Source organism: Filicampus tigris, chromosome 7 (assembly GCF_054856515.1).
Source record: "Filicampus tigris isolate MCC_2025a chromosome 7, RoL_Ftig_1.0, whole genome shotgun sequence".
NCBI classification, from domain to species: Eukaryota; Metazoa; Chordata; class Actinopteri; order Syngnathiformes; family Syngnathidae; genus Filicampus; species Filicampus tigris.
Genome location: NC_141223.1, coordinates 15505903 through 15532437, shown reverse-complemented (window position 1 = coordinate 15532437; position 26535 = coordinate 15505903). Strand labels below are relative to the sequence as shown.

The 26535-nt window shown below is 41.7% G+C and overlaps 1 protein-coding gene across 1 annotated transcript in view; it reads left to right on the top strand.

The window, feature by feature from the left end:
• robo1 (roundabout, axon guidance receptor, homolog 1 (Drosophila)) overlaps positions 1–26535 on the top strand; it is a 276461-nt gene that overhangs the window by 7950 nt on the left and 241976 nt on the right. The window contains exon 2 of the mRNA XM_086035532.1: positions 17657–17781. Within this exon, the coding sequence (XP_085891658.1) occupies positions 17661–17781 (121 nt within the window). The 5' untranslated portion in view covers positions 17657–17660. The remainder of the gene's footprint in view (positions 1–17656; positions 17782–26535) is intronic.

Below are 26535 nucleotides of genomic sequence, written 5' to 3'. Positions count from 1 at the left end.
TCATCAGAGTCGAGCCGGATAAGTGGCTGGTGAACAGCTGGGTTCAGATGTTGTGAGCGGAGCGCGCTCAGCCACCGACAGCACGACAAGGATGATGAAACATTGGCAAATAAAATGTAAAATAAATATGCCAAAGTGGACAAAGAGAATACTGATGTTGATTATTGTTTTAACTACAATGGTCCACAGTGTTTTGGTTTTGCAGGTCATTACAAAAAAAATATTCTTACTTCATTAGTTCATTAATTTGCTTTATAACTGGTCATCTTAGGTCGTTTTTCAATGCCTGCGGAAAATCAACTTTCAAGCCGAGGAATCAAGATTTGCTCTCCGCATAATCATGATTGTTCGCCGCGGAATTAACACTTCTCGGCAGATTCCTGAGGGACTATTTAGTAGGTAGCTCAATAGCCAAGGAAAATACAGGAGTTAGCATCTATGGCTAATTTACCAGCTAACTCATTACAAATGAATGAACAAATGAACAAATGCCAAAACAAGGACTTGTTAAGAAGATATAAAATTATCTTTTTAAGACTATTTCATCTACAGTAATGTTGCCTTCATACTGCTAGCATTTTTAGCATTTATGCCCATGCTAAAACAAACAGATTTTCAACACAGTGTGCATATCTTTAACAGGGAAAAGATGGATACAATTAGTTTTTGGTAGCCTAATATAACGTACGTATATTCTCAGGTATGAAGGAGCTATTTAGCTCAGCTTTCCACTTGAAACATTTCCCTCTCTGGGTGAGTGAAGCCTCTTACTTTGAGTCAGGATATCTGTTCTCTATTATTTTGTGTTTCTTCTGGCTGTTTGCATTATTTAGCAGCTTTTAAATTCCGAACACAGCTTGCATCTCGGCGGGGAGACTTGAGGCATTGAGCTGTTTACCCAGTGGTGTTTTTCATCCTTATTTCTTGATTTTGCTTTTTTTGTTATTGTATTTTTTGAAGGGTCTCTCCTTGCCCTTTGCTGGAACCATTCTACAGTATATATTCATGTGCCATCCCTTCTTATTCCGTATGCGTCTTCCTTTTGATGTCATCTGCTGCACCTGAGACGTTTCTTGATTTTGCGAATAGATGCACCTTTCATGCGGCGTGTAGGCGCCGTCAACAAAATGTACGTCAAGGTCATCCTGGACGCTTTCAGATGAGGTATTAGAATTCTTTTTGGTGGCACGTCAAGTTTGTGCATGCTCAGCTGTGCGCTTTGATGTCCTAGATTTGCCGCCGGAGACAAAAACGTGTGTGCCTTGTTCAGCGGGGCTAAAGTGGAACAGAATAGATCCAATGCAGAAAGGATACGATCCAGATGGAGCAGCACAATGAATTGTATTGGAGCATTACATCATGATGGACAAACAGTATTATTCTTTGCATTCTATTTAATCATGTTATTACTTTGTTTTTATAGAGTGCAATGATATCGTGGGCTATTTTTCCTTATTAAAAACACAACCATCAATTTTGTTCTGGAACAAATTAATGGCATTTTCATTCATTTCAATAGGGAAAGGTGATTTGAGATTTGAGACACATTTTGAGTTAAGAGTGTGGATAAAGAACAAATTACACTTGTATCTCAAGGCTTCACTCTTCATACATTGTACAAAATGTTGTAATGTCTCTTGTACTCCCATTCAAAATCAATGGACGTTAATGTGCCTGTGAATGTGTGCGCGTATGTGAGTGATTTTGCTTGATGATGGTGGACATTGTGTGTCCCCTTAATTACCTGCAGGTACAAATTGTTATTCACACTGGGGGAAGTGATGGTCCTCCACAATTTTTCCTTCACCCCCACCCCCACCCGCTTCTTCCCCAAGGCCCCCCCACCGGCATTGGTGTGGGAGGATGTGAAAAGCAGATGTTACCTTCATGATGTCTGCAGCATTTACGTTAAAGACGAGCTCACATACTGTTTTTCCTTTTTTTCCAGCCATAGGGTATGAGTACGGTTTTTATACTTTTAAATGAAAAATGGAAGGGTTCGAGACACGAGTTAGTGTTTCAAATTTTGAAGTCAAATTTGGCTTTCAAGTCAGGGTTAGAGTTTCAAGCTAGAGTCGAGGATTCTTATTAGGCTTTCAAGTTTGAGTTTCAAGCCAGGGTTAGGGTCTCAAAGTAAGATTTCAAGCCTGGGTTAGAGTTTCTAATTGAGGTTTGAAGAGGGATTCAAGCAAGGATTTGAATAGGGGTCACTACAAGCCAGAGTTGGTCTTCAAGTTTGGGTTTCAAGATGTGGTTAGGGTTTCAGTAGGGTTTCAATCTAGGGTTAGAGTTTTAAATTAAGGTTTCAAATTAGGATTTCCAGATGGTGTTAGGGTTTCAAGTTGGGGCTAAAATTAGCATTCCAAAACAAGGTTAGGGTTTCAAGCACGGATGGATTTCAAAGTAAGGTTTTAAACCAGGAACGGGGTTGCAAGTGAAGGTTTTTCACAAGAGGTACGATTTCAAGTTAGAATTTAAAGCCTTTATTCAGGTTTCAGGCTAGGGTTGGGATATCAAAGTCGGGTTTTAAGAGGGGTTAGGGTTTCAAGTAAATGCTAAACTAGCATTTCAAGACAGGGTTAAGATTTCAAGTCGTAGTTTCAAGTCGAGTGCAGAAATTGTCTGATTTATTTTTATTTATTTCAACAAGACAAAGATAATGACATTCAAACACTCCTCCCCAAGAAATAAACTGATTTTTTTGGGGGGGGTCCAATGAAACAAATACTAAAATACAGTTTTGTAAAACAGACAGATGTTCTACCTGTAATAAATAATTGTTATTGTAAGCGTTAAAGGACCAACCAATAACTTATTTTATTAATCGTATAATTTTTAATTAATGGGCTGATTATTCGGTTATTGGAATCTTACTTCTGCCAAATTTCGGAATCGGCAGCGGTCAGGCCCTCCTTTCAAGCCAGGGTACTTGCTCCTTTTCCTTAGTGTCCATCTCTCCTGTGTTGAACATGTCTTCAATTCCCAGCTGTGTCCATCAGATACCAACCTAACGCCCTAACAAACTATCCCACCCCCACCCACACTTGAGAAGGAGCGATTACATCCTCATCTTCCCATTGGACTCCATGTCCCCTGGGAGTGGCCTGGCTTGTGATTGACAGCTGGGCAAATATGGCCTCACCCTGGTTTGTCCTGCGCTCCTGTTACCCTGCTGCCATATTTGCAATATTTCCATCTTACGCTCGATTGAGCTACTTTAATGTACTGCCGCATATAGTCAGCAGTGTGTGTGTGCATGGAAGTTGTGACTGCGGTGTAAGTAAGACTGATGAGTGTGTCAAGGTTGCACATACACCCCCACCACCCGTCTTTCATCCCCAAACCCCTCACACCCCACCCCACTATGTTTGCACATTGGAATGACCTCAAGCAATTTGGGGGAATCAGCAGCCAGTGAAGCTGCTGGCACCACTGTGACTTCCTCCTTCCAATGAGACCAATAAGCCACATCGTCAATTGTATTGGTTGCTTTCAAATTTGGGTTTCAACCCAGGGTCAGGGTCCAAGGTAAGGTCTTAAACGAGGGTTATAGTTTCAAAGTCGAGTTTTTACACAGGGTTGGGGTTTCATAGTAGGGTTCTAGTCAGAATCAGAGTTTCAAAATAAGGTTGTAACTCAGAATCATAGTTTCAAAGTGGGGTTTATAGACATTGTTATGGCTTCCAAGTAAACTTTTTAGACAGGGTTTAAAAAATTAGGGTTTTTAGATAAAGTTAGAGCCTCAAGTTTGGGTTTCAAGTATTTATTTATTTTTTTTAACCTTCATCCTACCGAGCGGGATCTGGTTAGACCCCAGGTGGGTTCTGTAATGTGACTCATGAATATCAAAATAACGAAGGCGTCTGTGTTTTAGGAGTGTGTTTAACTATATTGGCATTTTGTAAAATATGTATTACTTGCAGGTCCATTTAAAATATGATAGAGCAGCAATTTTCTTCTTGGGCTCCAATCAGCCACCAAGGCTAACCCATCGATTTTCCAAATTGTTGGCAACCTCTGGGAAAATTCATGTTTTTTTTTTTTATCTAATCATGTTTGTATATGTGATCTCATCTTAAGACCCTGACACACCAAACCGACGTCGGAGGTCAATAAGCGTCGTGGCGCCATCTGATTGGTGTAGTGACCAGCGTCGTAGCGTCGGAACCCGTCTGTAAGCGTCTTGAAACGTTTACGTATGTTGACTCGGCGTCGCCAGTCGTGACATTTGGTCACTCTGATTGGCTGTTAGCTAGCAAATCAGCGCGTGGAGCACCAACAGGAAGTGACAAAGGCGGAAAAACAGTGAGCATGCCTCCGCTGCCTTAATCTTCTTACAGGTACAAGAGTGAGGGTTGACAAGGGTTGTAAGTATTTCACAATACCGTGTCAAGAACGTGATGGTTTACTTCGCGTGGAAGTTCATCATGAGCGAAGAATATAGCTGAATGCATTGTTTACATTTTTATAATCCGGCCCCGGCCAACAGCTTTCCGGTTGGTGACTACTGCCGCTGATGGTATGGAAGGGTATTACATCTTATGCATGCGCAGAAGGTACTTTAATGGTCAGCGTCGCTGTCTGTCGTTGTGGTGTGTTTTGCCAGCGTGACGTGCCGACAGCAGGCCCGACGCCACAGGGGGTAAGCGTCTGTCATTGTTGGCCAGCGTCTTTTTAGTCTATCAGGGCCTTTAAATATATCCCTGTTCTCGATGGAGGTCTAGACGGACCACACTTGGCACGATTTATGTAAAATATGTCGGTAAAATGAAGGTCTAATAACTAATAAAATAAAATAGTTTCTTTCGAAATATTTTTAACAATTAAACATTTAGTATTTCTAAGCATTAATATCTGAAGTCTTCTTCACTTGTTGAAACATAAACAAGCTCTCCATGGTGTCTAAACAGGCCCCACTTGGCATAATTTCTATCTAATATACTGTAAATTGGTAGGATGAAGGTTAATGTATAATCTGACATATGTCTCATATGATCCCCATCTAATGAAATACGAGTAATTGAGTTTCATCCAAGTTATTCCTTGCATGTGTGTCCGTGTGTATTTCAAGTGCAGCGTGGTTGAGCAGTTAAGTTTCAGTCTAACAAATGTCACATCTACACAGGCTCCCTGATATCAAATTGACACATTTGATGAAGTCACTTCGAACCTGGTATCTGATTCTTCGAGGTGTGAACGTTGAATGCTCACATGAATATTCTGTCTTTGTCCCTGGTTGGAGCCTCTCTCCAGCTAAAAAGTTGCAGGTGGATCAGGCAAGGGCCAATTTATGGCGGTAAATAAACAATGCGGTGGCGGCGACGGTGGGCGGCCTCTGGTAATTGCCAATTTGACTTTCCTGCTAGCGCTTGAGGGGAGGATGGACGCGCCAGGAAATAACAAGTTTGCCGTGGGAGGGATGTCAGCGTATGTTGTTTTAAATTTCCAACACAAAATAAAACACCTATTAGAACACACAGTCAACACCCTAATCAACTTTTCAAACAGCCCTGTTCAGATCAGATGGATTGGGGAGGCGGTCCTATCTCATGCAAATTAGCCAATGGTCACCCCGCCACCTCTACTGCTTGCTGTACCACTGCGAGGACAGCATTTTACCTTCAGACATGAGAAAGATAGCACATGACCTATTATCCAATGAAGTAGGTGTTTTGATCAAATTCAAGTTAGGCTATCAAACAATGGTTACAATAGCAAAACAAAGGTAGCCTTTCCCATTAGGGTTTAAAACCAGAGTTGGTTTTCAAATTAGGGTTTCACCCCCCCACACACACACAAGTAGGATTTCACATTTGGGTTTCAACTAGGGTTTTGGTTTTCAAGCTAGTATTTTACGTTAGGATTTTTATTTCAAGGTTGTGTTTCAATCCAGTATCAGGCTTTAAATTTAGCACGTTAAGAAGAGGGTAGAGCTTCAAAAAAGGATTTTGTCTCAAAAAATGGTTACAGTTTCAAATTAGCATTCGAGGTCAAAGTTAATGAAGTCAACCCTCCAAAAATATTTGCAATATGTTCAAACATGGCAATGTGATTAATATTGCGTTTGTGGAATAAGTATTAAGCAGCAAAATTCACCCGTTTTTATAGCCATCTCAGGGGGCGGCCATCTTGTCACTGCTGTCAACTGAAAAAAAAAAAACACAGTTGCTTAGTGCTCAGGTACCGACCAATCACGGCTCACCTGCTTTCTTAAGCTGAGCCATGATTGGTCATTATCTGAGCACTGAGCAATTGTGACGTAATTTTCAGTCGACAGCAAGTGGCAAAATGGCCGCCGCCTGAGATGGACGGATGGATTTTGTTGCTTAACTCATATTCCACAAACGTGATATTAATCAGATTGCCGTGTTTAGTCCAGTGGGACTGAATAAGGCATGTTATTGTAAAGCAAATTTGGGGGTTGGCTTCCCTTTAACGTTTCAAATTAGGGGTTCGAACCAGAATTAGGGTTAAAAGTAATTGTTTCAACTCAGGGTGAGGTTTCAAGTCCAAATTAGACTTCAAAATTAGTATTTCAAGACATGGGTAGGGCCGTCTTTGTTTCAGCTTCAAACAGTGGTTAAGGTTTCAAATTTTGGTTTCAAGCCACGGTTAAGATTTCAAGTTAGGATTTCATATCAATATTTAAAACTAGGGTTATGGTTTCAAACAATAGTTGGGGTTACAAATAGAGTTTGAAGCCAATGCTTGGGTTTCAAACTGGGCTATCAAGACAGAGTTAGTTTCAATGTAATGTTTCAAGAAAGCGGTATGTTTTTTGTTTGTTTGTTGTTTTGTTTTGTTTTACTCAAACACCTGTTGGGTTTTAAATTAGTGTGCTTGAAACTAAAAAGTGTGGAATTCGGTTTTCAAGCCAGTGGTACCTTTTTCACACTCTCTAATCAGTCCTGTTGAAATCACATTGTTTTTTGGGGCATGGGTGTTGCGCTGTCCCATCCCATGCAAATGAGCCACTACTCACCTCGCCCCCTCTACTGCAGGGTGTGCCAAAGTGCAGGTGTACAGCTTCGAGTCAAATGTCTTTGGACACTCTTTGTGCTTAGACATGAGTCAGAAAGCAAATGCCGCACTAATTAGCCAAGGCCGTCCTGCTGCCGAGCATGCCTCCCGAAATGGACTTGCCAGTGGAATTTCATGCCAGAGACGCAGTGTACGCGAGCAATTAAAAAGTCACTTTACCGTAATACAGTGTGTCCCTTTAATTGGTGCAAAAAGCAACACGATACTTGCTGTCTGTCACAATGCTAATTAACTGCAGCATTTGTAATCTCTGGATTTTTTTTTTTTGTGTCCACTCTTAATTAAGCGTAAGTACATTGCAAGATAATTCGATGAACGTGCTTTGGAATGGAATAGCAATGCACTTTGCTTAGGCTTGCTAATTAGCCACATAGACGGCGAAAGTACTCATGCTCTCTACGTAGGTAGAAGTACAGATTTTTACAATTGAACTTCTTTACTTGTCACAAAAAATAAAAACAACTCTGATGTCCTTTTTTCAGGTTTACAAGATCATTGGGTTTGGAAATGACAGTTTTCAACTTAGTTAGTCTCAGACACTCTTCTTATTAATATTTAGTATGTAAATAAGCTTTGCCTTGATTGGCTTACTGTTGTTCCCAACTTGACTTATAGAAAAGAGCTTTTCCCTGATTGGTAGTTGCTAGTATTTGAACGTCTTTTCATTGTACGAGCTCTGTTGAAATTCGGAGGACTTGCGGGCAGCAACGGTGCACTCTGACATGGCCACGGCAGAGCGACGCGTCACCACACTTGGAGGATGATTTTACCACTTTCTGTTTCCAACGTCCACCCATATGGTGATGCCAGACAAACTCGTGACTGTCCAGCAAGCACTCTGAGGCGGACTGACCAGTGTGAAGCCACGGTCCCTGGCTGGTTCTCAGCAGAGATGGGCACTGGCACTTTACCGTATTTGCTGGTCCATCCTCCGTCCGTGACCTGGGCACCCTTCCGTCATCATCCCTCCGTCCTTATTCATAAATATAATCATCCTCTGACCCCATCCATCCTCATCCTTTGAAAGTGCTTCTGTCCTTAATTTCGTCAGTCCGTTCCCCCCACAAAAACAACAACAAAAATGGGCGTCTGTCCAGTCCAGGGTGGAATGCCCTTCTCTGGTTCTCAGTTGTACTCAGATTTTTTCATTTCTCTCTCTCTCTCTTAGTATCATGGATTTAAAAAATGGATTCTTCAAAAACATAAAAATATGTCTTTGGGATTTAAGGTGGGTCTACACTAGTCTCGAGTGATGTGGAAGTGAGCGTTTGAGAACGTCCCCTACTATTGGCCGACCATTTACTGGCTGCATCTTTAACCACTGTGATGTTCAGTGACGGTGTCAGTTGAGGCTACTGGCAGGTGTGCCAAAAACGGGCTTCTGTTGGCTGTATTTTGTGACCGTTTCTTTCCTGAAGTGATTGAAAGAGCACCAGGATCTGTTTCCTCTATCTAAACCACCTCTTATGGATTACAATTCATTCTAACTAGCAGTGGTAGCCTATATTCAATTAGTTAACAATGCTTAGCTACATCTTTAACCACTGTGATGTTCAGTGACGGTGTCAGATGATTTGAATTTGGTTGCGTCCCGCTGCAGGCTTGACTGTAAGTAATTGTGTATCCATAGCGCCGATTGGCAGCTGCGGCTAACGCGCCGACGCTCGCCCTCTGTGTCTTTTTGATTGAAGCGCAGCTCAGGCAAACGTGACGACTCCTCATTATCTCGTTTTTTCCTCCCCCCTGCCGTCTTGACTCGGTCGCGGTAATCTTTGCTCTACCTCGTATGCTCTTCACGTTTAGTATCCCTCATTTGATCTTTGTCGGCGAGTTGCTGGAGCGTGAGAGTCAGCCACTTGGAGTTGTCAGAAGGCAGTGGCGGAGGGGAAACCTTTTGTTTTGCAAGCCCCGTTTTGGAAAATATTGCAACGCCACCTCGCATCCACCTGCCACACGCTCATTTACACTTGACGATGCAGATGAAGTATTTTCTCACTCGATAATTGTCGTTAGCGGGCTATATGCAGTAAAAATGTGGCAGATGTGACTCCAAAGTTAATGTTGTTGTTGTATAACTACAAGAAAAGGGATTAGACGAGCAATTACCGAAATACTCTCATAAAATGAAACAATGCACACTACAGAAACTCTGACATACCACTGAAACGCTCATATACACAATACTGTATTGCTCCCATTCACACTACTGAATTGATAAACACTACTGAAAAGCTCTCACACAGTAGCGAAGTTGTTCACACACACTACTCAAACGCACTTGCACACAACTTAAGCAGTCTCATTCACAGAACTAAAATGTTCTCATACACTACTGAAAACTCTCATATTACTGTTGAATCGCTTTCACACTCACTACTGAAAATTCTCTCTTGCTCTAATGCACACTACTGAAATGCTCTAATACACTACTGAAACTGCACATACTCAAATACACAATAGGCAAATGCTCTCATATACACTATGAAATTGAAACATACCAATGAAATGCTCTCACGCACGCTACTCAAACACACTTACACACGCTACTCAAACATTATCATTCTCACAACTGAAATACTCTCACAGGCTCACACTCTACCGAACACACACACGTGCTGCTGAAATGCATTCACACACGACTCAAAATGCTCTCGCATGCTCTATTCAAATGCTCTCATTCACACTACTGAAACATTCTAATATGCTACTGAAACTCTGATGAAACTCTCGCCCGCACACTCTACTGAAATGCTCATAAACACATGACCAAAATGCTCTCACACACTACTGAATTGATACTGTACACACTACTGCAACACTCTCACACAGTAGTCAGGTTTAGCGACTCAAATCAGGGTTTAAATATAGGATTTCAAGAATGGGTTAGGTTCTGAAACAAGTGCGAGTGGTTTTGAATTAGGGTTTCAAGCCAAGGTTAGGCTTTCGGTGGAGCTTCCCTGCGCCCTTCACATGGTTGCTGTGTCATTGGGGGAAGCGATGTGATTTATGCTGCGTGTTTTGTGTGCGCGTCGTTGCTAAACGTGTGATAACAAGAGCGCCTCACCAAAAACAAAGAATCATCCATCCATCTCGTTTCTAGACACCGGGCGTTTATTCCAAACTGGCATGACTCGTCCTAGACCAGGCGACACACTCTATGGGAGCCACTTAAACCAGTGATCGGCTCACCGCCCGCCGTCACGCTCATCCATCACCACCCGGCGCCGTCCCCGCGGGAAATAATCTGCTTTTAATTCATCACGGATCACCACAAGACTGATGGTCGCAGGAAAGGACGCCGTCCCAATGCCCCGCCTCACCTTTACACTCTAAAGCAAACAAATGTGGCGCAAATTACCATCAAGAAAGGTTAGGGTTTTAAGTCACCATTTCAAACCACGGATAAGGTTTCTCAAGTGTGGGTTAGGTAATCAAACAAGGGTTAGGGTTTTAAATGAGGCATTTGACCGAGGGTGATGGTTTCAAGCCACAGTTAGGGTTACAATTTGGGGTTTTAAACCAGGATTAATGTTTCAGAGTAGGGTTCAAAGACAAGTGCAGGAGTTTAAATTAGTGTTCAAAGTCACAGTTAGGGTTCCAAGCCAAGGTTGGATTTTTAATTAGTATTTCTAACCAGGGTTAGGGTTTCAGCTTTCTGTCTGAAGTCAAAGTTAGGGTTTGAAGCCTTGCACCTTGCAAAACTTGCAAGATTAGTGTGTTACACTAGGGTAAGAGTTTTTAAATTAGAATGTAGTGCCAAAGTTATTGTTTCAAACAAGATTTAGGGTTTCATATTAGTGTTTGAAGACAATTTTAGGGTTCCAAGGTAGGATTTCAAGCCCAAGGTAGGGCTTCAAATAAGAATTAGTGTTTCAAAATAGGGCTTCCAGACACGTGGTTCAAACCAGTGTTTAAGGTCACAGTTAAGCCACATTGGAGTTTTTAAAAAGCCAAGATGGAGTTTCAAACCACGGTTACAGTTTCAACTTACTGTCTGAAGTCAAAGGTCTGGAACCAAGCTTAGGCTGTTACACTTGGATTAGGGTTTTTAAATTAGGATGCAGTGCACTGGTAGGGAACTCCGGTTCCTCGAGAGCCTTATGCTGCCTGTTTTGGATATCTCTCTACTACAACACACCTGATTCAAATGATCAGGCCATCGGCATGCTTGGTAGAAGTCTGAAACGATCCTGATCATTTGAGTCAGATGTGTTGTAGTATAGGGAGGGATCCAAAACAGGCAGGATGTGGCTCTCAAGGAAACCCAGTTCCTTACCCCTGATGTAGTGCAAACGTTAGGGTTTTCAAAGAAGATTTAGGGTTTCAAATTGCTGTTTGATGACAATTTTCAGGTTCCAAGGTAGGGTTTCAGGCCAAGGTAAGGCTTCAAACAAAGATTACTGTTTCAAAGTCAAGTTTCAAGACAGGTGGAGGGGTTCAAATCAGTGTTGAAAGTCAAATTATTTCTAGCAGGGTTGGGGTTCAAAATTTAGGTTTTAGACCGGGATTAGGGTTTCAAGTGTTTGAAGTCAAAGTTAGGGTTTTAAACTGGATTTTGTAGCCAATACTGTGGTTTGAAACCAGTGTTGGGATATTTACAGTAGGATTAAGATTTTAAAATTAAGATCTGAAGTCAAAGTTAGGGTTTCAAATGAGTGCTTAAACCCAATTTTATGGTTTCAAGGTAGGGTTTCAAGCCTGAGAAACTAGCCTTAGCGTTTCAAATGAGGGTTTCGAACTAGGTTTAGCCATTTAAATTAAGGTTTCAACCAAGGATCAGTGTTCCAAAGTAAGGTTTTAAGACAAGTTTTAGGTTTAAAATTAATTTTTAAACTCATAGTTAGGGTCTCATGCAAGGGTTAGGGTTTTACATTTGTATTTCAAGCCAGGGTGAGGGTTTAAAATGAGGGATTCAAGCTTAATTTAGCTTTTCAAATGAGTATTTGAAGTCTAGACTGGAGTTTCAAGTTAAACTTAAAAGACCCTGTATGGCGTTATGTAAGTCAACGATAGGGCGTGATAATGTCTCGTCATTTATTTAAGTAAGGAGGCGCTACGGCGGCGCGAACCGAATGCCCCTCTGCTGGCATTTGAGCGATCATTTGCGCTGCTTCGACGAAATGCGTTCAATGATTAACACTTGGAGGGGGAAGAATGGTCGAGTCGTGCACGCTCCGAACCGGAACGATTGCCTCGCAGCGCTGAGACGAGACCATCATTTTATTGAAATGAAGCGAGGAGGGGGGGGCGGCGGTGGGTAGGGCGCTTAATCTGGCATTGGCGTTTTTTATGAGGAGGGAGTTGCCACAGAGACACGCCGAAAGCAGAGGCAAGGAACGCCAGAAGCAGCTGTCAAAATTGGACAGTTGACACGAGGCCATCGGCCTTCTCAAACCACAAGAAAATACTACTTGCCACATGAGAGTTACACTTTCAAACTGGGATTTCAAGACAAAATGAAATCTGGATTTTTAAACAAGGGTAAGGGTTTGAAATTAGGGTTTAAAATCAGGTCTTAAGGTTCGATATTAGAGTTTCAAATTAAAGCTTTCACAATAGGGTCCAGGGTTTCGAGTTAGCCTTTGAAGCCAAGTTTAGTGTTTCAAATTAGGGTTTCAGAATCAAGATTTGAAATTAGTGTTTCAAGACTGTTTTAAGGTTTCAAGTTAGGGCATTTAAATCAGGGTTTGGAGTTTCAAATTAGTCTTTGAAGCCATGTTTACTGTTTCAAATAAGGGTTTCAAGCCAAGGCGAGTGTCTGAAATTAGGGTTTCAAGCCAGTGGTTAGTTTCACGACTCGATTGAGGTTTGAAACTGGGGTTCTTAATCAGTGTTTGGGGTTTCAAATTAGTGTTTGGAACCTGGTTTAGTGTTTCAGGAGCAGAGTTTGAATTTAGGGTTCCAAGTCAGTGTTAAGGTTTCAAATTAGGATATCAAGACAGGAGTTTAAAATTGGGGTTTTAATCGGGTTTTAGGGTTTCAAGTTTAGTGTTTCAAATTAGGGCTTCAAGACAGGATCATGGTTTGAATTTAGGGCTCCAAGCCAGTGTTAAGGTTTAGTTTGGGCTCCAAGGCAGGATCAGGGTTTGAAAGTATTGTTTTGAATCAGGGTTTGGGTTTTCAAAATAGAGTTTCAAGTCAGAGTTTAGAGTTAAGATTCCAAGTTAGGATTTCAATCTAGGTTTGTCATTTCAAACTCTGTTTCAAATTCTGTTTCAAATTGTCATTGTACCGGGAAAAACATTTTCGTCAATTTTTTTTTTCTTATTTTTACGTGAATGGTGCTTCTTCGTTACAGACATTGCATTAATGTGAAAATGTAAAAAAAATTCCAAAATGGTACATATGTGTTTTTCACGGGACAATGACGAAATTAAGGTTTCAAGCCAGGGTTAGTGTTTAGAGTTAGGTCAAGCTAGGTTGTGTTCAGTGCATTCTTGCATCATCTGTCCTTTGATAATTTAGAAGTGATGGTTCTTTTAAACTTTTGTGCTTTGTCTGTCATCCGTTACCGTGAGCGAATGCAACTTTTGGAGTGTTTTAGCAGGCCGTCGGAAAATCGATGTGCGGGGCATTTGCGTCCCTGCCAAATTATCCTTCTGCCTTTTATGGGAAGGAGCCCAGCAGCTCGCTTTGTCTTGTTGCCACTGTCGTAATTGGCTTCAATCAATGCAACGCGGTTGCTGAGGCAGATAACGAGAGACAATAACGGCCTTTCTGTAAAACATTCATTTGCTTTGCGCATTGATTATTTATTCTTTTGCTGATTCGTTTTTAGGATTCAAATTAATCTTTTATCTGTAATCATTGACAGACCAAATTCAACTTGTTGTAGTGTAGTTTGACTTTCACAACCCCTTGTTGCTTTGTGCCCGAAAATTTACCTCATCCCTATGCCATAACCCTGAACCTTAACCCTCAACCATAATCCCAGACCCTTACACCAACCCATAAGGCTAAACCAATAACCCTAACCCTAGAGGCATGTCCGAGCAGTGGGCTCCTAACCCAGCCGGCCCAAAAAACTCATGTCAGGTATATAATTGCTCAATGTGACAACCCTGGTAGGGTCCGTTTCAAAATTTTGAATCCCACCATCCGGCCCAAAAAGTCATTTATGGAAACATAAGTCGGACCCCGCACCTCTGGGCCTGTGGTGAATGGCCGGGACTTTGTACTCGAAAATGTTGCTTCATGGACGGCTAAACCTCCGTCAATTGGAACTTGCAACTCACGGAACTTGGAATCCAGAATTCAAACTTCTGTGGCGCTTCCAGCAAAACCTTTTGATATTTTTTTTTAATTATGGTGCACGTCCAATTTACTTTCATCCCCTACACGGAATGCTACCACTAAAACTCTAAACTGACTTGTTATGGTGCAGTTTACAAAAGGTTGACTCAAGGCAACACAACTTCCTGTTTGTTGAAGAAGTGTTGCCTTTTAGCCAAAAGGATTCGTCACGTTTTAGGTGTAGAGTATATGTTTAAGTTTATGCCTCTGATGGGTGGAGTTAATATGGAGATAACACCTTTTACACTGAAAGGAAAAATTCTGTAATTATCCTGTAAGGTAGAGGCACTAGTGTTGTAGTCAAGACAAACACCAATCAAAACTAAGACATAAACGAGACTACATTTAAGACACATGAAGACATTGCTGAAATGCTGTACTTTATATGCCACGGCTGATGTGGCCCTGCAACACTGCCACAGAAAGTCGCCAAAAAGAGAGAATAACAAGCCCGGCAGCCAAACATACACACAGCAATGGTGGAAAATGTGAAAGGAGGAATTTGTGTGGACTGATGATGAGCAGGCCAAAAGAACATCCTACACGGTAATCCATTATTGTTGTTGAAAAAGTCGGCAGTGTTTGCGAATAGTCACGCGAGCGGGGCCCGGTTTAAAAAATGATGGCTCCGTGAAAAGGCAGAAAAAGGCCTTTGCCAGGCCACAACAGCCGTTTGGGTGGGAGCACCCTCGTTAGTATTCCCCGAGTTCCACCCAGAAACCCTCTGACCCAAACCCCAACTTTCATCTTACGGCCGTACACTTGAGTTTCCAATGCAAATACCGCTGCAATGGAATTGTTGCCGGCATCTCCTACCTGGTAATTGGATATTAATTAGAACCTGCACCAGCAGCCCACAGTGCTTATCTGCCGTGATTAAAAACTACAAAAACTACAGGGTAACTGAGTTCAATTAAGCCTTTCAGGTCTTTCAGTGTACCATTTGACTTGTCATCCTCCCATGCAAATGCAGCAATTGTGCAAATGGAAGAGTCTGCTGTGAACTCGGTGGGAACGAGATTGGATGCAAAGCCATTCAGTGGCAATGACTAACCAGCGGCCTGGATCTGATGGACAGCCTTTAAAAAAAGGTTTCGATTTGTTAGAGAAGGTCCACTGAGGAGCCACCAATAAGATGGGAGATAAAGCTAACTGAATGAGAGTATGCTGGTGTGCTAGCTGTGAACGAAAAAGCAGAAATGGGCTATAATCCATATCAGAATACATGAGTGGAGAGTATGTTTTGCACTTTGCTATTTCTTGCAATTATACCCCCTTTTGCAAAGAGGCAATAGTAGGTCCTTTTCTAAGGTCTTGACTTGGGAACCAGATGTATGAAAAAACAGGAGGACAGGAAAAAATCCACAGAATGTATACTGTATACAATATGCCATGACACTTGCCTGATATGCAATTCAAGAGTGTGTCACACATGGGCAAGTGGCTGCAATGAGAAAATCATAGCGCATATCCAAGCAGGGTGGGGGCGTACGACGTAGACGAGGAGGCGGCTGCGTGTAATCAAACACAGGTGAACAGGTTGTTCCACAGATGGCTGGTCCGCAGAATTGTACCCGATTTATTTCAGCTGCTTGCCGTCAGTGCACGCAGTGGATGCCAGCACGCCGCCGTTGTCTCGTACACACCAGCATACTCCTGACACCTTCCTGATATCCATCCAATGTGTTTTTCACAGCTTTTACTTAAGCTCCATGTCCTCTTGTGTGTAAGGCACAAATACAGGATAGGGAGGTCTGAAGAAGATAGTGTTGTGTGTTTTTTTTATTTATTATCAAATGCCAAGGAGTCAGACTCAAGTCCGAGACAACAAAAAGTGTCGTGTCCGGACTCGAGTACGACAGCTCTGATTTCACAAGCCTAGGTGGTCACACATTTAATCACAGATTTTATTTGATTATTTTTCAGTCTGATAGAGTCCCAGTAGCTTGCAACATGTTGACAGTGGAAATTGGTATGTCGTCTGACCTTTCTAGTGAAAATACTTGTTGCAATGCATACCTAAGGGCCACTTGGGTATTTTTACAAGAGCGTCTCATTGTTTTGTCAGTTTGTTTCTATTGACTTCCTGGGGTTTGTTGTTTCTGTGTCGGAAGTGATTGCTGTTGTCATGTGTCCTGTTTTCTGTAATGTTGAGTGTTTTCTGTCACGACTACCGGCTTGCTTGGCGGCATTGGTGGCAAGAGTGGAGGACTCAAGCAATGGCAGGCAAGGGCGGGAGTGCAGGAGTCTAAAAAAACAAAAAAACAAGTCTGTTTTCAAAAATTAAAAAGGCGAAGAGGCCACATGGAATTATCAAAATACTCAACTAACAAAGTTAAAAAAAAGTATTATATTATTTTGTTGTGTATGTGCAAATCAATAAAATATACTGTAGAAGGGTCTACATTTTGAGCTGAACGATCTATTGTCGATGTTCGTTTCCTTCATTTTAATTCCCAAATGTTTATTATAAATATCTATTTTGTTCATTCATTCATTCATTCATTCATTCATTATCCGAATCACTTTATCCTGACGAGGGTCGCGGGTGTGCTGGAGCCTATCCAAGCTGTCCACGGGCAGTAGGTGGGGTACGCCCTCAACTGGTTGCCAGCCAATCGCAGAACGTATTGTGTAAATATGTTCAGTTAATCAAATCAAAGAAAAAATGCATAAAATATAATTTAAAGTAACGAAACCACGGCGGCACGGTCATCAATTGGTTAGCATGTCCGCCACACGGTGCAGAGGTCGTGGGTTCGAATCTGGCCCCGGCCTTCCTGTGTGGAGTTTGCATGTTCTCCCCGTGTCTGCGTGGTTTTTCTCCGGTTGCTCTGGTTTCCTCCCACAGTCCAAAAACATGCATGGTAGGTTGATTGAACGTTTAAATTGTCCATAAGTATGATTGTGAGTACGAATGTTTATTTGTCTCTGTGTGCCCTGTGATTGGCTGTGTGCCCTGTGATTGGCTGGCAACCAGTTCAGAGTGTACACTGCCTAATGCTAGGATAGGCTCCAGCACTCCCCGCGACCCATGTGAGGATAAGCGGTTTTGAATGATGGATGGAAGGATGGAAAACCACAGACCATGACAAATATATTAATGAAACAAATACATGAACGAATGTTTTTTTTTTTGCTGAATAACCAGTTAAATAATTATGCATGACTTAACTAGGAATGATCAAATAGATTTATTATCATCTTATTAGTATTTATTAAACAGACAAACTTTTAACTGGACCAGCGACAACAGGCTGCATGTATCGGTACAGTGCTTAATGTTGTCATTGATACACTGTATGTATTTTTGTCTCATCAGACCCATGCCCAGGGATGGCGTCAAAGTGAGCGGCAGCATGCGTGTTACGCGCTTGGGGGCCACGCCCCTTCTGGTGATGGTCCTGCTCGAGCTGGCGTGCTGTCAGGAGGCTCCATTAGTAGCAGGTAAGACCGGCAAGTCCCATCTTGCTTTCGGCTCCATCCACCTCCATTTGTACGTACGTATGCATGCTTGTGTGACTGGGGATTGTGGTACACCGGTGGCTTAATAGAAGTCATCTGTTTTTGAAATCCGATGGCATCACTGGGTGTGTGTTCCGCTTTTGAAGACTTTGTTCTTCAAATGTTCTGCACCTGTTAGGAGAGACATGCTGTTTTTACATGCAAGAAGCTTTTTGCTCATGTTTAATTGAAACTATCACACCTTAGTCAGTATTCTTACTTACTGTGTACGTGTACTCTTGAGGTTATGGTTGACCTTGGAGTGGTTTGTGGAATTTGAACTTGAAACCTGAGCAAAATTTTAAGCCCTTACTCTGGCTTGAAAACCCAACCATCACATTAAAACTACAATTTCAACTCCTAACCCTACTTTTAAACCCTAACCCCAGCTTGAAACCCTAATTTGAAACCTAACCTTTGTTTCAAACTCAAACCTAGGCCCTGGCCTGAAACTGTTTGACTCCTTATCTGAAATTAGTGGTAGGAACCCTAAATCTTGTCTGAAAACCTAACCTTGGCATGAAACCCCTTTTTGAAACCCTAACCCGGCTTCACACCCAAACCATTGTTTCAAACCCCTAACCTATGTCTAACCTATAAAACCTAAAATGAAACCCTACTTTAAAACCCTAACCCACACTAATTTGAAGCCTAACCCTTTTCTAAAACACTAACCCTGGGAAGAAACCTTCATTTGAACACCTACATCTGTATTGGAGTTTGAAACCCTACCTTGAAACCCCATCCCTTGCCTTGAAAACCTACTTTTCAACTCTAAGCCTTTCCTGAAACCCTAACACTGGCATGAAGCCTGACTTTGAATCCCAAACCCTTGTCTGAAAAGCTAACTATGGCATAAAAACCCTAACCCTGAAACCCCTGTCTTGTCTGGCACAGTAACACTGGAAGGAAGCCCTACTTTGAAACTGTGACCCTAGCTTGGAACTATACTTTGAACCATAACTGCGGCTTGAAACTATTTTCAAACTGATGTTTGGAACCCTAATTTGGGTTTCTGTTCCATTTCCACTGATATGAACTCTGATATTTGCTACTGAACACATTTTAGCCTTAGCTAACATCTTAAAGTGTAGGGGACATGAAAAAAAGTTACCCTAAAAACGGCTTAAAGAAGGAGTAGTCTTAGTCTGTCTTTTGAGTTTCATTTTTTACCTTTAGTTTCATGTTTTTCCTTGTGTTCCTTTGTTTCTCTCGTTAAGATATTAAGTTATTGAGTCCACCTCACCTGTGCTTGCCATCCCGGTCCCTTAACCAATCAGCTCCCTCTTACCTTCTGTGTCTTGTCCAGGTGATCCTCTTTGTATCGTCAACTTGTCTTGTCTATAGCTCCCCGCTCTCTTTCAGTCCTTGTTGGTCCGTTGTCATTTGCCAATGGTCTGTTGTCTGTTATCAAAGTCAAGTCCTAGTGTTTGTTTAGTTTCCTTTTGATCCTTGTTGTTTTGGAATTATTCCAGTCCTTTTTGTTTTCTTTTAATTACGTAAATACTTTAGACTGCACTTGATTTTTGCCTCCTGCTTTTGGGTCCTCCTCCACACATAATATGACAGGAGTACAAGTACAATTAATTAGATTCCAAAGATTACTTTGGCTTGAAACCATTTTCAAACTGATGTTTACAACCCTAATTTGAGTTTCTGTTCCACTTCCATTGATGAGAAATCTCATATTTCCTACTGAACACACTTTAGCCTTAGCTAACATCTTAAGCTTGACTGTTGCTACTGTTGCATACTAATTACACTGGCACTGGCACATCACAGAAGTTTGTAATTCAAATTCCTGACTTGCCGGGTTCTTCCTTTTTAGCCAAGGTGAGCGTAAATCATAATACCTCCCAAAAATCCATGAAAGTAATTATCTTTAAGGAAAATTGCCTCCCATCTACCTAGTGTGACTAGAAGATTGCAATGGTTAGCGCTCGGTATTCAGCTTGTTCTCTTGCCTGAGGGTGATTAAATATGTGGTTAATATGGTGCCCGCGAGAGCCTTGAATTACACAGGAGCCACACTGACCTTTTTAAATTACAGGAGCGATTGTGCGAGACGCCGAGGTGAAGTTTATAACCTGAACTGCCAAACTGGAGCCGGCGGGTGAAGAGATGTGCCTCCGCTGGGCCGTCTTACTTAGAAATGTTATGTCAGAACCATGTTTGACACTTTGGACCATCAGAGGATTGTTGCAGACAAGCTAAAAACACACAGCAGCTAAACTGCCATTTCACGTTAACGTTGATGGGACTTCATACATCTTGATCACTCGGGTCTCCTTGCCGAGTCAGCACTCTCGTCCGCACTGATAGCTGAAGGTCGTCCACTGCTGATCCAATTTGAAGCGAAAGACAGAAAAATGAAGTATGAAAGTTGGCCTTTTGGCATAATGGTGCACAGCTGCAGCCATTTTTCAAGGGATGACTGCACATATTTGGCACCCAAACCCATCGAGCAGTGCACTTGGCAAAACTGCATGAAAGCTCTTAACAGATGAAAACGTCGAATTGAAATATAGCTACAAGTGTTTTTCAATGTTTTAATGCACTGTGCAAAAAGCTCTAAAACGTCAACGTAGGAGTCTGTGGGGAGGGTCTTCCTTTCTCTGGGGGTGAGATTGCCAAGGTGGTTTAAAAACTTGTCGGTGGCAGGGTCCAGTCAGTGGAAGATAGCCACTCATGTTTTCACTGGGGTGACAAAAAGGGAACGGAAGAATCACATTCCGCAGCCTGCCTGCTAGGCTCTGTTCTGGTCGGTCTAAGAGTGCAAGGCCTGTCAAATGGTGGATTCTCAGAATCGGGAGAAGCAGTATGGTTTTCATGGGCCAGTGGACTAGTTCCCACAGCTTTAGTAGGGTCCTACAGGGTGCATGAGATTGGATTTGAAGTTTGAATGTGGCCCACTTTTGCTAAGTAGATCTGGCGCTGTAGGCTTGAATCGTATGGGGTACACTGAACACCCTGTGATATGGGCTGATTGATTGCTATATGACCTGTGTCGCACTTTGGTGTCATTGCCCCCAGTAAATTGGAATTTTTTCCTCGTGAGTGTTGGAAGCTGCCCTCATGTGTTCTGTTCGTATTCTTTATAAACAGAATTGCTTGGCAGAGCAGAAGTGTTGATCGGGTCCGGTTTGATAGCCTCAATGTTGTGTGCCTGCTTTTTTCATACAATGTGGTTCTGATAGCGTCACCAGGCCATCAACTTGAACTCTCACTTGAGAGGTTCACAACTTAGAATATCTAAAAATCTGAGGTGTACTGGGCACGTCCCACCGGAGAGGAGACCCCAGGTGTCATCATAACGAAGGTTCATTTTTTTCCATTAGAAAACAAGCAATCTGTCAGCCTACCTTGTTTTGGCAGAAAATGTGTCTTTGTCCACCAATAATCTTATTGTTTATAGCTTCCAACAATTTCCCGTGAGTAGGGTGGGGTGTGGCGTGGCGGGGGTGCTCTTATCATCTTCCAGCCTGCCGCCATTTAATTACACTGGGGGGCCGCACTTCCTCATCACACTCCATCCACCCCCAGGCCACCATTTAATGATGTGCAATGCACTCCGGGAGCGCTTTGCTTTTTTTTTTTTATTAGCGTCATTTTGTTGCTTTTTATTTAGACACTCCTCTGTGTGTCCAAGGATGTCTCTGCTGGTGCGCTCGTCTTGCTTTTGTTGTTTTCCTTTTTCATATTTGGCTTTAAGGCTTGAAACTGGAAGGCCTGAACAGGAGCGCCTTTGGCTAAAAAAGAAGCTTCACATGTGATGTCACCTTCAGCCTGACGCTCCTCTCCTGCTATTGCTTTTTTTTTTTTTTTTTTTGGTGGGAAGACCAAAGCAATCGTTTATTTTTTGTGGTGGGCAGGTTATTGACAATAAGGTAAAACGGCAGGGTGACAAAACAAAAGCCTCTAAAAGTAGCATTGCTTTGAAAAACAAACAAAAAAAATCTTCCTAAGCAATTTTCTAACAAAGCACATCACCTCAAATTAAAAACCCACACAATCCTTTCTGTTCTCAGATCTTGCATGAATAAAACAATGACTAATGCCATTAAATTTGACATTATTGCTCTTAAATGCAAGGAATGACATTTAAATTGAAATGCTGCGCTGTGCACGAGGCGGCACAGTTTATTGATTTCCATAGAGACGCGACACGGGCACCTCTGTATCTCTTAACCCTGATTCTCATTCACACACACGCACGCTCACGCGCATACACACGCACATACACACCCCGACCAGCCCCCTCAACACATGCACAAACGCGCATAGATACCATCCCCTGAGCATCCCTCTTGAGAGCTTCGTGCTCTGGGACTGCAGCAGCAGTGTCTTCCGACAAATGAATTTCTCTTCAAACCTCTCTCGCCATTAAAGACGGCATTTGTGTTGCAGCACGTAGAGCGCGCACACACACAAACATAAGCTTATACCTGGGCTGTAAGCGGAAGTTACGGAGAGTCGTCACAACATTTGTACATTTTCGAAATCAAATAATCTGTAAACTATTTTTATAGGCAGTGTTGTTGTTGAGAAGTTTGAATTAGCTTTGAAGTGTTTTTGTATTGTGGTATATTTATGGTTTAAAGGTTTAATATTGGACAATAATTCTGAATATTTAGTGGTATGAGAAGACTTATTAAATTAATTGGTCAAACTGTGTATAATGTTGCAGTTGCTTACAAGAATGTAAAAATACTGCTGCTATCAGCCGGGAACCTTGTATTGTATGTCCAAATATGGTCAAGTTCATGTTTTTTCACAAATCAATGTTATTGGTCTGCGCCCACGTCATTTGTTATTTTTATGCGTTATTAATTGATTTACAGTGTCCAGAAAAAAAACATCTGTTAAGTCTAATAATTCCCATGGGCACACTTTGAGTGTTAAACTGTAAAACTCCACCTCTTCCACACTCTCTGGGAGTCATCGATTATGTAGCCCCCAAGATAAAAATTCTGGGTGATTTTAGACAATGATGAATAAAATTAGTTTGGTACATTGAAGCAAGTCTGTTTTGTTAAAATAGAACACTGTAATGCTGCAGAAGGAACAGGTCGGCAAAGAAGTTAGTTGGCATGCAGATTCATTTACGCCAATTATGCTTAGTCAGCTCATTTTCTTTATAGTGCATCATTCATGGCACTAAGAATTATTTTTGTCTGGTCGGGCAATTATAAACCACTTGAGAAGGTGGACATCAATTTAATTCTCTCTTAATTGCTCTCTTAATGCAATGTTCATCCCATGTTTTAGGGGTCCGTTAAAAAAATGATGGTTTTGGAGGTACAGGGATTTTTCCTGACACCAGTGGTATAAAATGCTGAATCCTCCTAACTCCATCACTTTTTAGAAGACCACAAAAATGGAATGTTTGCATATTGCATTGTCAAGGAGCGAAAGCCATTTTCAACACTTTAAATTGGTCCATGATTTGTAAAAATAACACCTACACATGTGGATTGACCAATTGTATAGATTTCAGAAAAAATATGAAATTGTATGTGACTTATTAGGTTTCGGCTCGATGCCAGTAATATGCACTGTAAAACCATTGAAAGCTACCTTCTGACGTGAGCCTTGTTTCCCTCCTTTTCACCATTGATTGACACCACAGGGCCAGGGACAAAGACTGTGTAGTGTTTTTTTTCTCGGCATTCACTCAGCGCTCACGCCAACTCTCAACCATCCTTTCACATGCAAAAATGATGGACGGCACACTGGGCAAGCAAGGCGACGCTGACAATTACAGATGAACCCTTCAGATTGATTGACAAATGAAAGCATTTAAATAGCCTCCATTTAAAAGCGGCCACTTGCCAGAATAGAGCGATCATCTCCAATATCTCAAAAAGGAAGAGTGGAAATTGAGCTCACATAAAGGGCATTTAAGAATACATACACGGAATGAAAATAGTGGATTCCGGGCTTGAAAGTTCAAATTCAATTGGATGTCAAGATAAATCGCTCCAAAAAAATTCTGCTAGATTTGCATCTGAATGGCCTTTGACCGATGAATCAAAACAAACTTTTCACCTGCTAATCCTTTTACACTTACATAAAAATACAGATTAAACAAAAGAGCCTCATCCAAATGTATAAACACGTTTACAAATGTGTGTGTGTGTGTGCGTGCTTTAAAGGAACACAGATTTTGCCTTGTTTTTTCCCTCCCCCTTCCTCCTGTTTTCCTTTTTTCACCCTAAGAAACTCAGGGGCAATAAGTAGCAAAGTGCCAGGCCTTCCGGCCGTTCTGTCTCCCTCTGTTGGTGATTGTTATTTTTCATGTTTCTTGGACAAGTTGGGACTGTGAAGACAAATTCTTTCGGCGTGTTTTACATTCTTGGCCAATAAAACTCATTCTGATTCTGACTACCGTAATCGATTAGCAAAACAGTCGTTAGTTGCAGCACTAGCATTCGTACGAGTTGTAGCTCAAGCGATTGAACGTAAAGGGTCTACTGTATGTCCGTCCGTTCATTTTCTATACTACTGAATATTTCACTTCATAATGATTTAGTTATGCTACCAACATAGCAGCCATGGCTTACGTCTGCTTGTTTATAATGCACATTCTTACGCACACACTTCAAGGAAAAAAATGGCTTTGATAATGATTCCGTTAAAATGTATTGCACGTGACTCCTCTTGCCCAATATTCCTGGTAATTACCATTTTGCACAGCGGAAATTAACAGTAGGAGTCCCAAAAATGCATCCATCCAACCTCCTCCGATCAACCTATCATGCATGTTTTTAGAATTTGGGAGGTAACCGGAGTACCCGGAGAAAACTCAGGCAGGCATGGGGAGAACACGCTAACACCACACTGATAGGCCGGGGCTGGACTAAAACCACAACCTCTGCAATGTGAGGCATACGTGCTAACCAGTCGAGCACTGTGTTGCCCTCTCAAAAATCCATAAAGTAAAAAGTGAACAGTGCACTCAGTCACGCACTGGCACCTGCTAAATATACATCATGTTAATTTGATGGCTCCTCTCGCCAGTCATTTTGATAACTGCCACCATGTGCAATCAAATTTGTGCTTTTTTTTTGTTTGTTTTTGGTCCAAAAATCCCCTAGAGGACCTATCATTCCTTAGCGATGCAAAAGGCATCCGTCCGGGGCAGGACAAAGCTGGTTTAATCGCATGCAAATTTCCTCTCTGACATGCGGGATCAAAACCCAGGCAGGTAGTGTTTGCCTTCGCCTTGATTGTTTCGTTAAACTGAAGTGTTTCCGAGGGGGCCGCCTGCATCACGTTTCGCATCAAATTGTCTTTCAAGCCCACCGAGAGCTCTTCTCATTCTCACTTTTGTTGATTTGCTTGATTTGTTTATTTTTTGTCCTTCCCAAATCGGATGTGATGCGCATTCATATTCTACACTAGAATTAAATACTAAAAATGTAATGTTAATGTGTACATCGGCAGTGCAAGCGTTTTTTTTTTCCTTTTGCGTCATCACAACATCCTGATTCTGCTGGCATTATTTCAGTGATACAAGTTTTTTGAAATATGGAGCAGAATTTTGCCAACCATAACAATAAATGTTTTATTATTAAAAAAAGTTGATTTATTGGTCATACTTACTCGAGTAGATGAAAAATTTCCTTTACTCTCAAATTTTAGGGGTAAAATGCAAGGAGAAGGACGCAGTCTGGCGCACTGCGTATGAGTAACATAGGTGTGTGCTCTTTTTTAATTTAAAACTTTTTTAAAACTCCTCTTAAAACACTTTTACACTTTGGCTTTTGACTCAGCATGAGAGTCAGCATTGCTTTAGTGTTTTCTAGTGTTTATTTATTGTTTGAACCGCCTTTGTCTTTGCATGACTGATTTTTACTCCATGTACAGCACTTTGTACGCAGCAATGGTTATTTATAAATAAATTAGAGTTGAGTGTTTCAAATGCTAAAGAAAACCAGGTAATTCATCTTAATATTGTTACATCCATATTTGAGGGTCCTTGAAGGCTTTCCCATGTTTGTGAGAATTATTTGAAAAGAAAAACATCTTTTGGGGCTTTTTTTTTTTATAGTATTGCGTCATTGTTTGTGTGTTGGTCCGTGTTTGTGAGAATTTTTCAACTCTGAGGTGTTTCATGAAACAAGGTCATGCACAATATATGAGCGTGTGAACAAAACATCAATATCTGGGGCTTTTTCTGCTAGTATTATTACATCAATCTTTAGAGTTCTTCTTGAGTCCTCTCGCGTGAAAGCTTGCCGGCATGTTTGCGAGAACTTTTCCAAAGGTGTCTGCTCCGTGTGTTTGCGCTGTGAAATATTCATGTGAGCTGCGCCTCCAAAGGCAGGAGGTCAGGAGTATCGCGGGACGGCAGACGTGTTAAATTATGGAGCAGCTTGCACTAACTTAAACATCATTCTCTCCCCTGAAGATCGCGCAAGGCCATACCCGCCTTGCTGCTTACTGCCGGCTTCCTTTTCAATTCGCCAGGAACGATAACGGTGTCATAACTCAACAGGCGTGTCTGATAGGAGGCTGAAATATATTGTGTTTTTTTTTTATTTTTATTTTTAGGAAATGAAATGCGACCATTTTATGAGTTTCTCTTATCTGGTCTTAATGTTGCTGCTGTCCTAATCTCTCTCACCGCTACACGTGGCACGCTTTGGATAAACAATTTGTTGGGGTGGACATCACGAGATTAGCACATCTGAG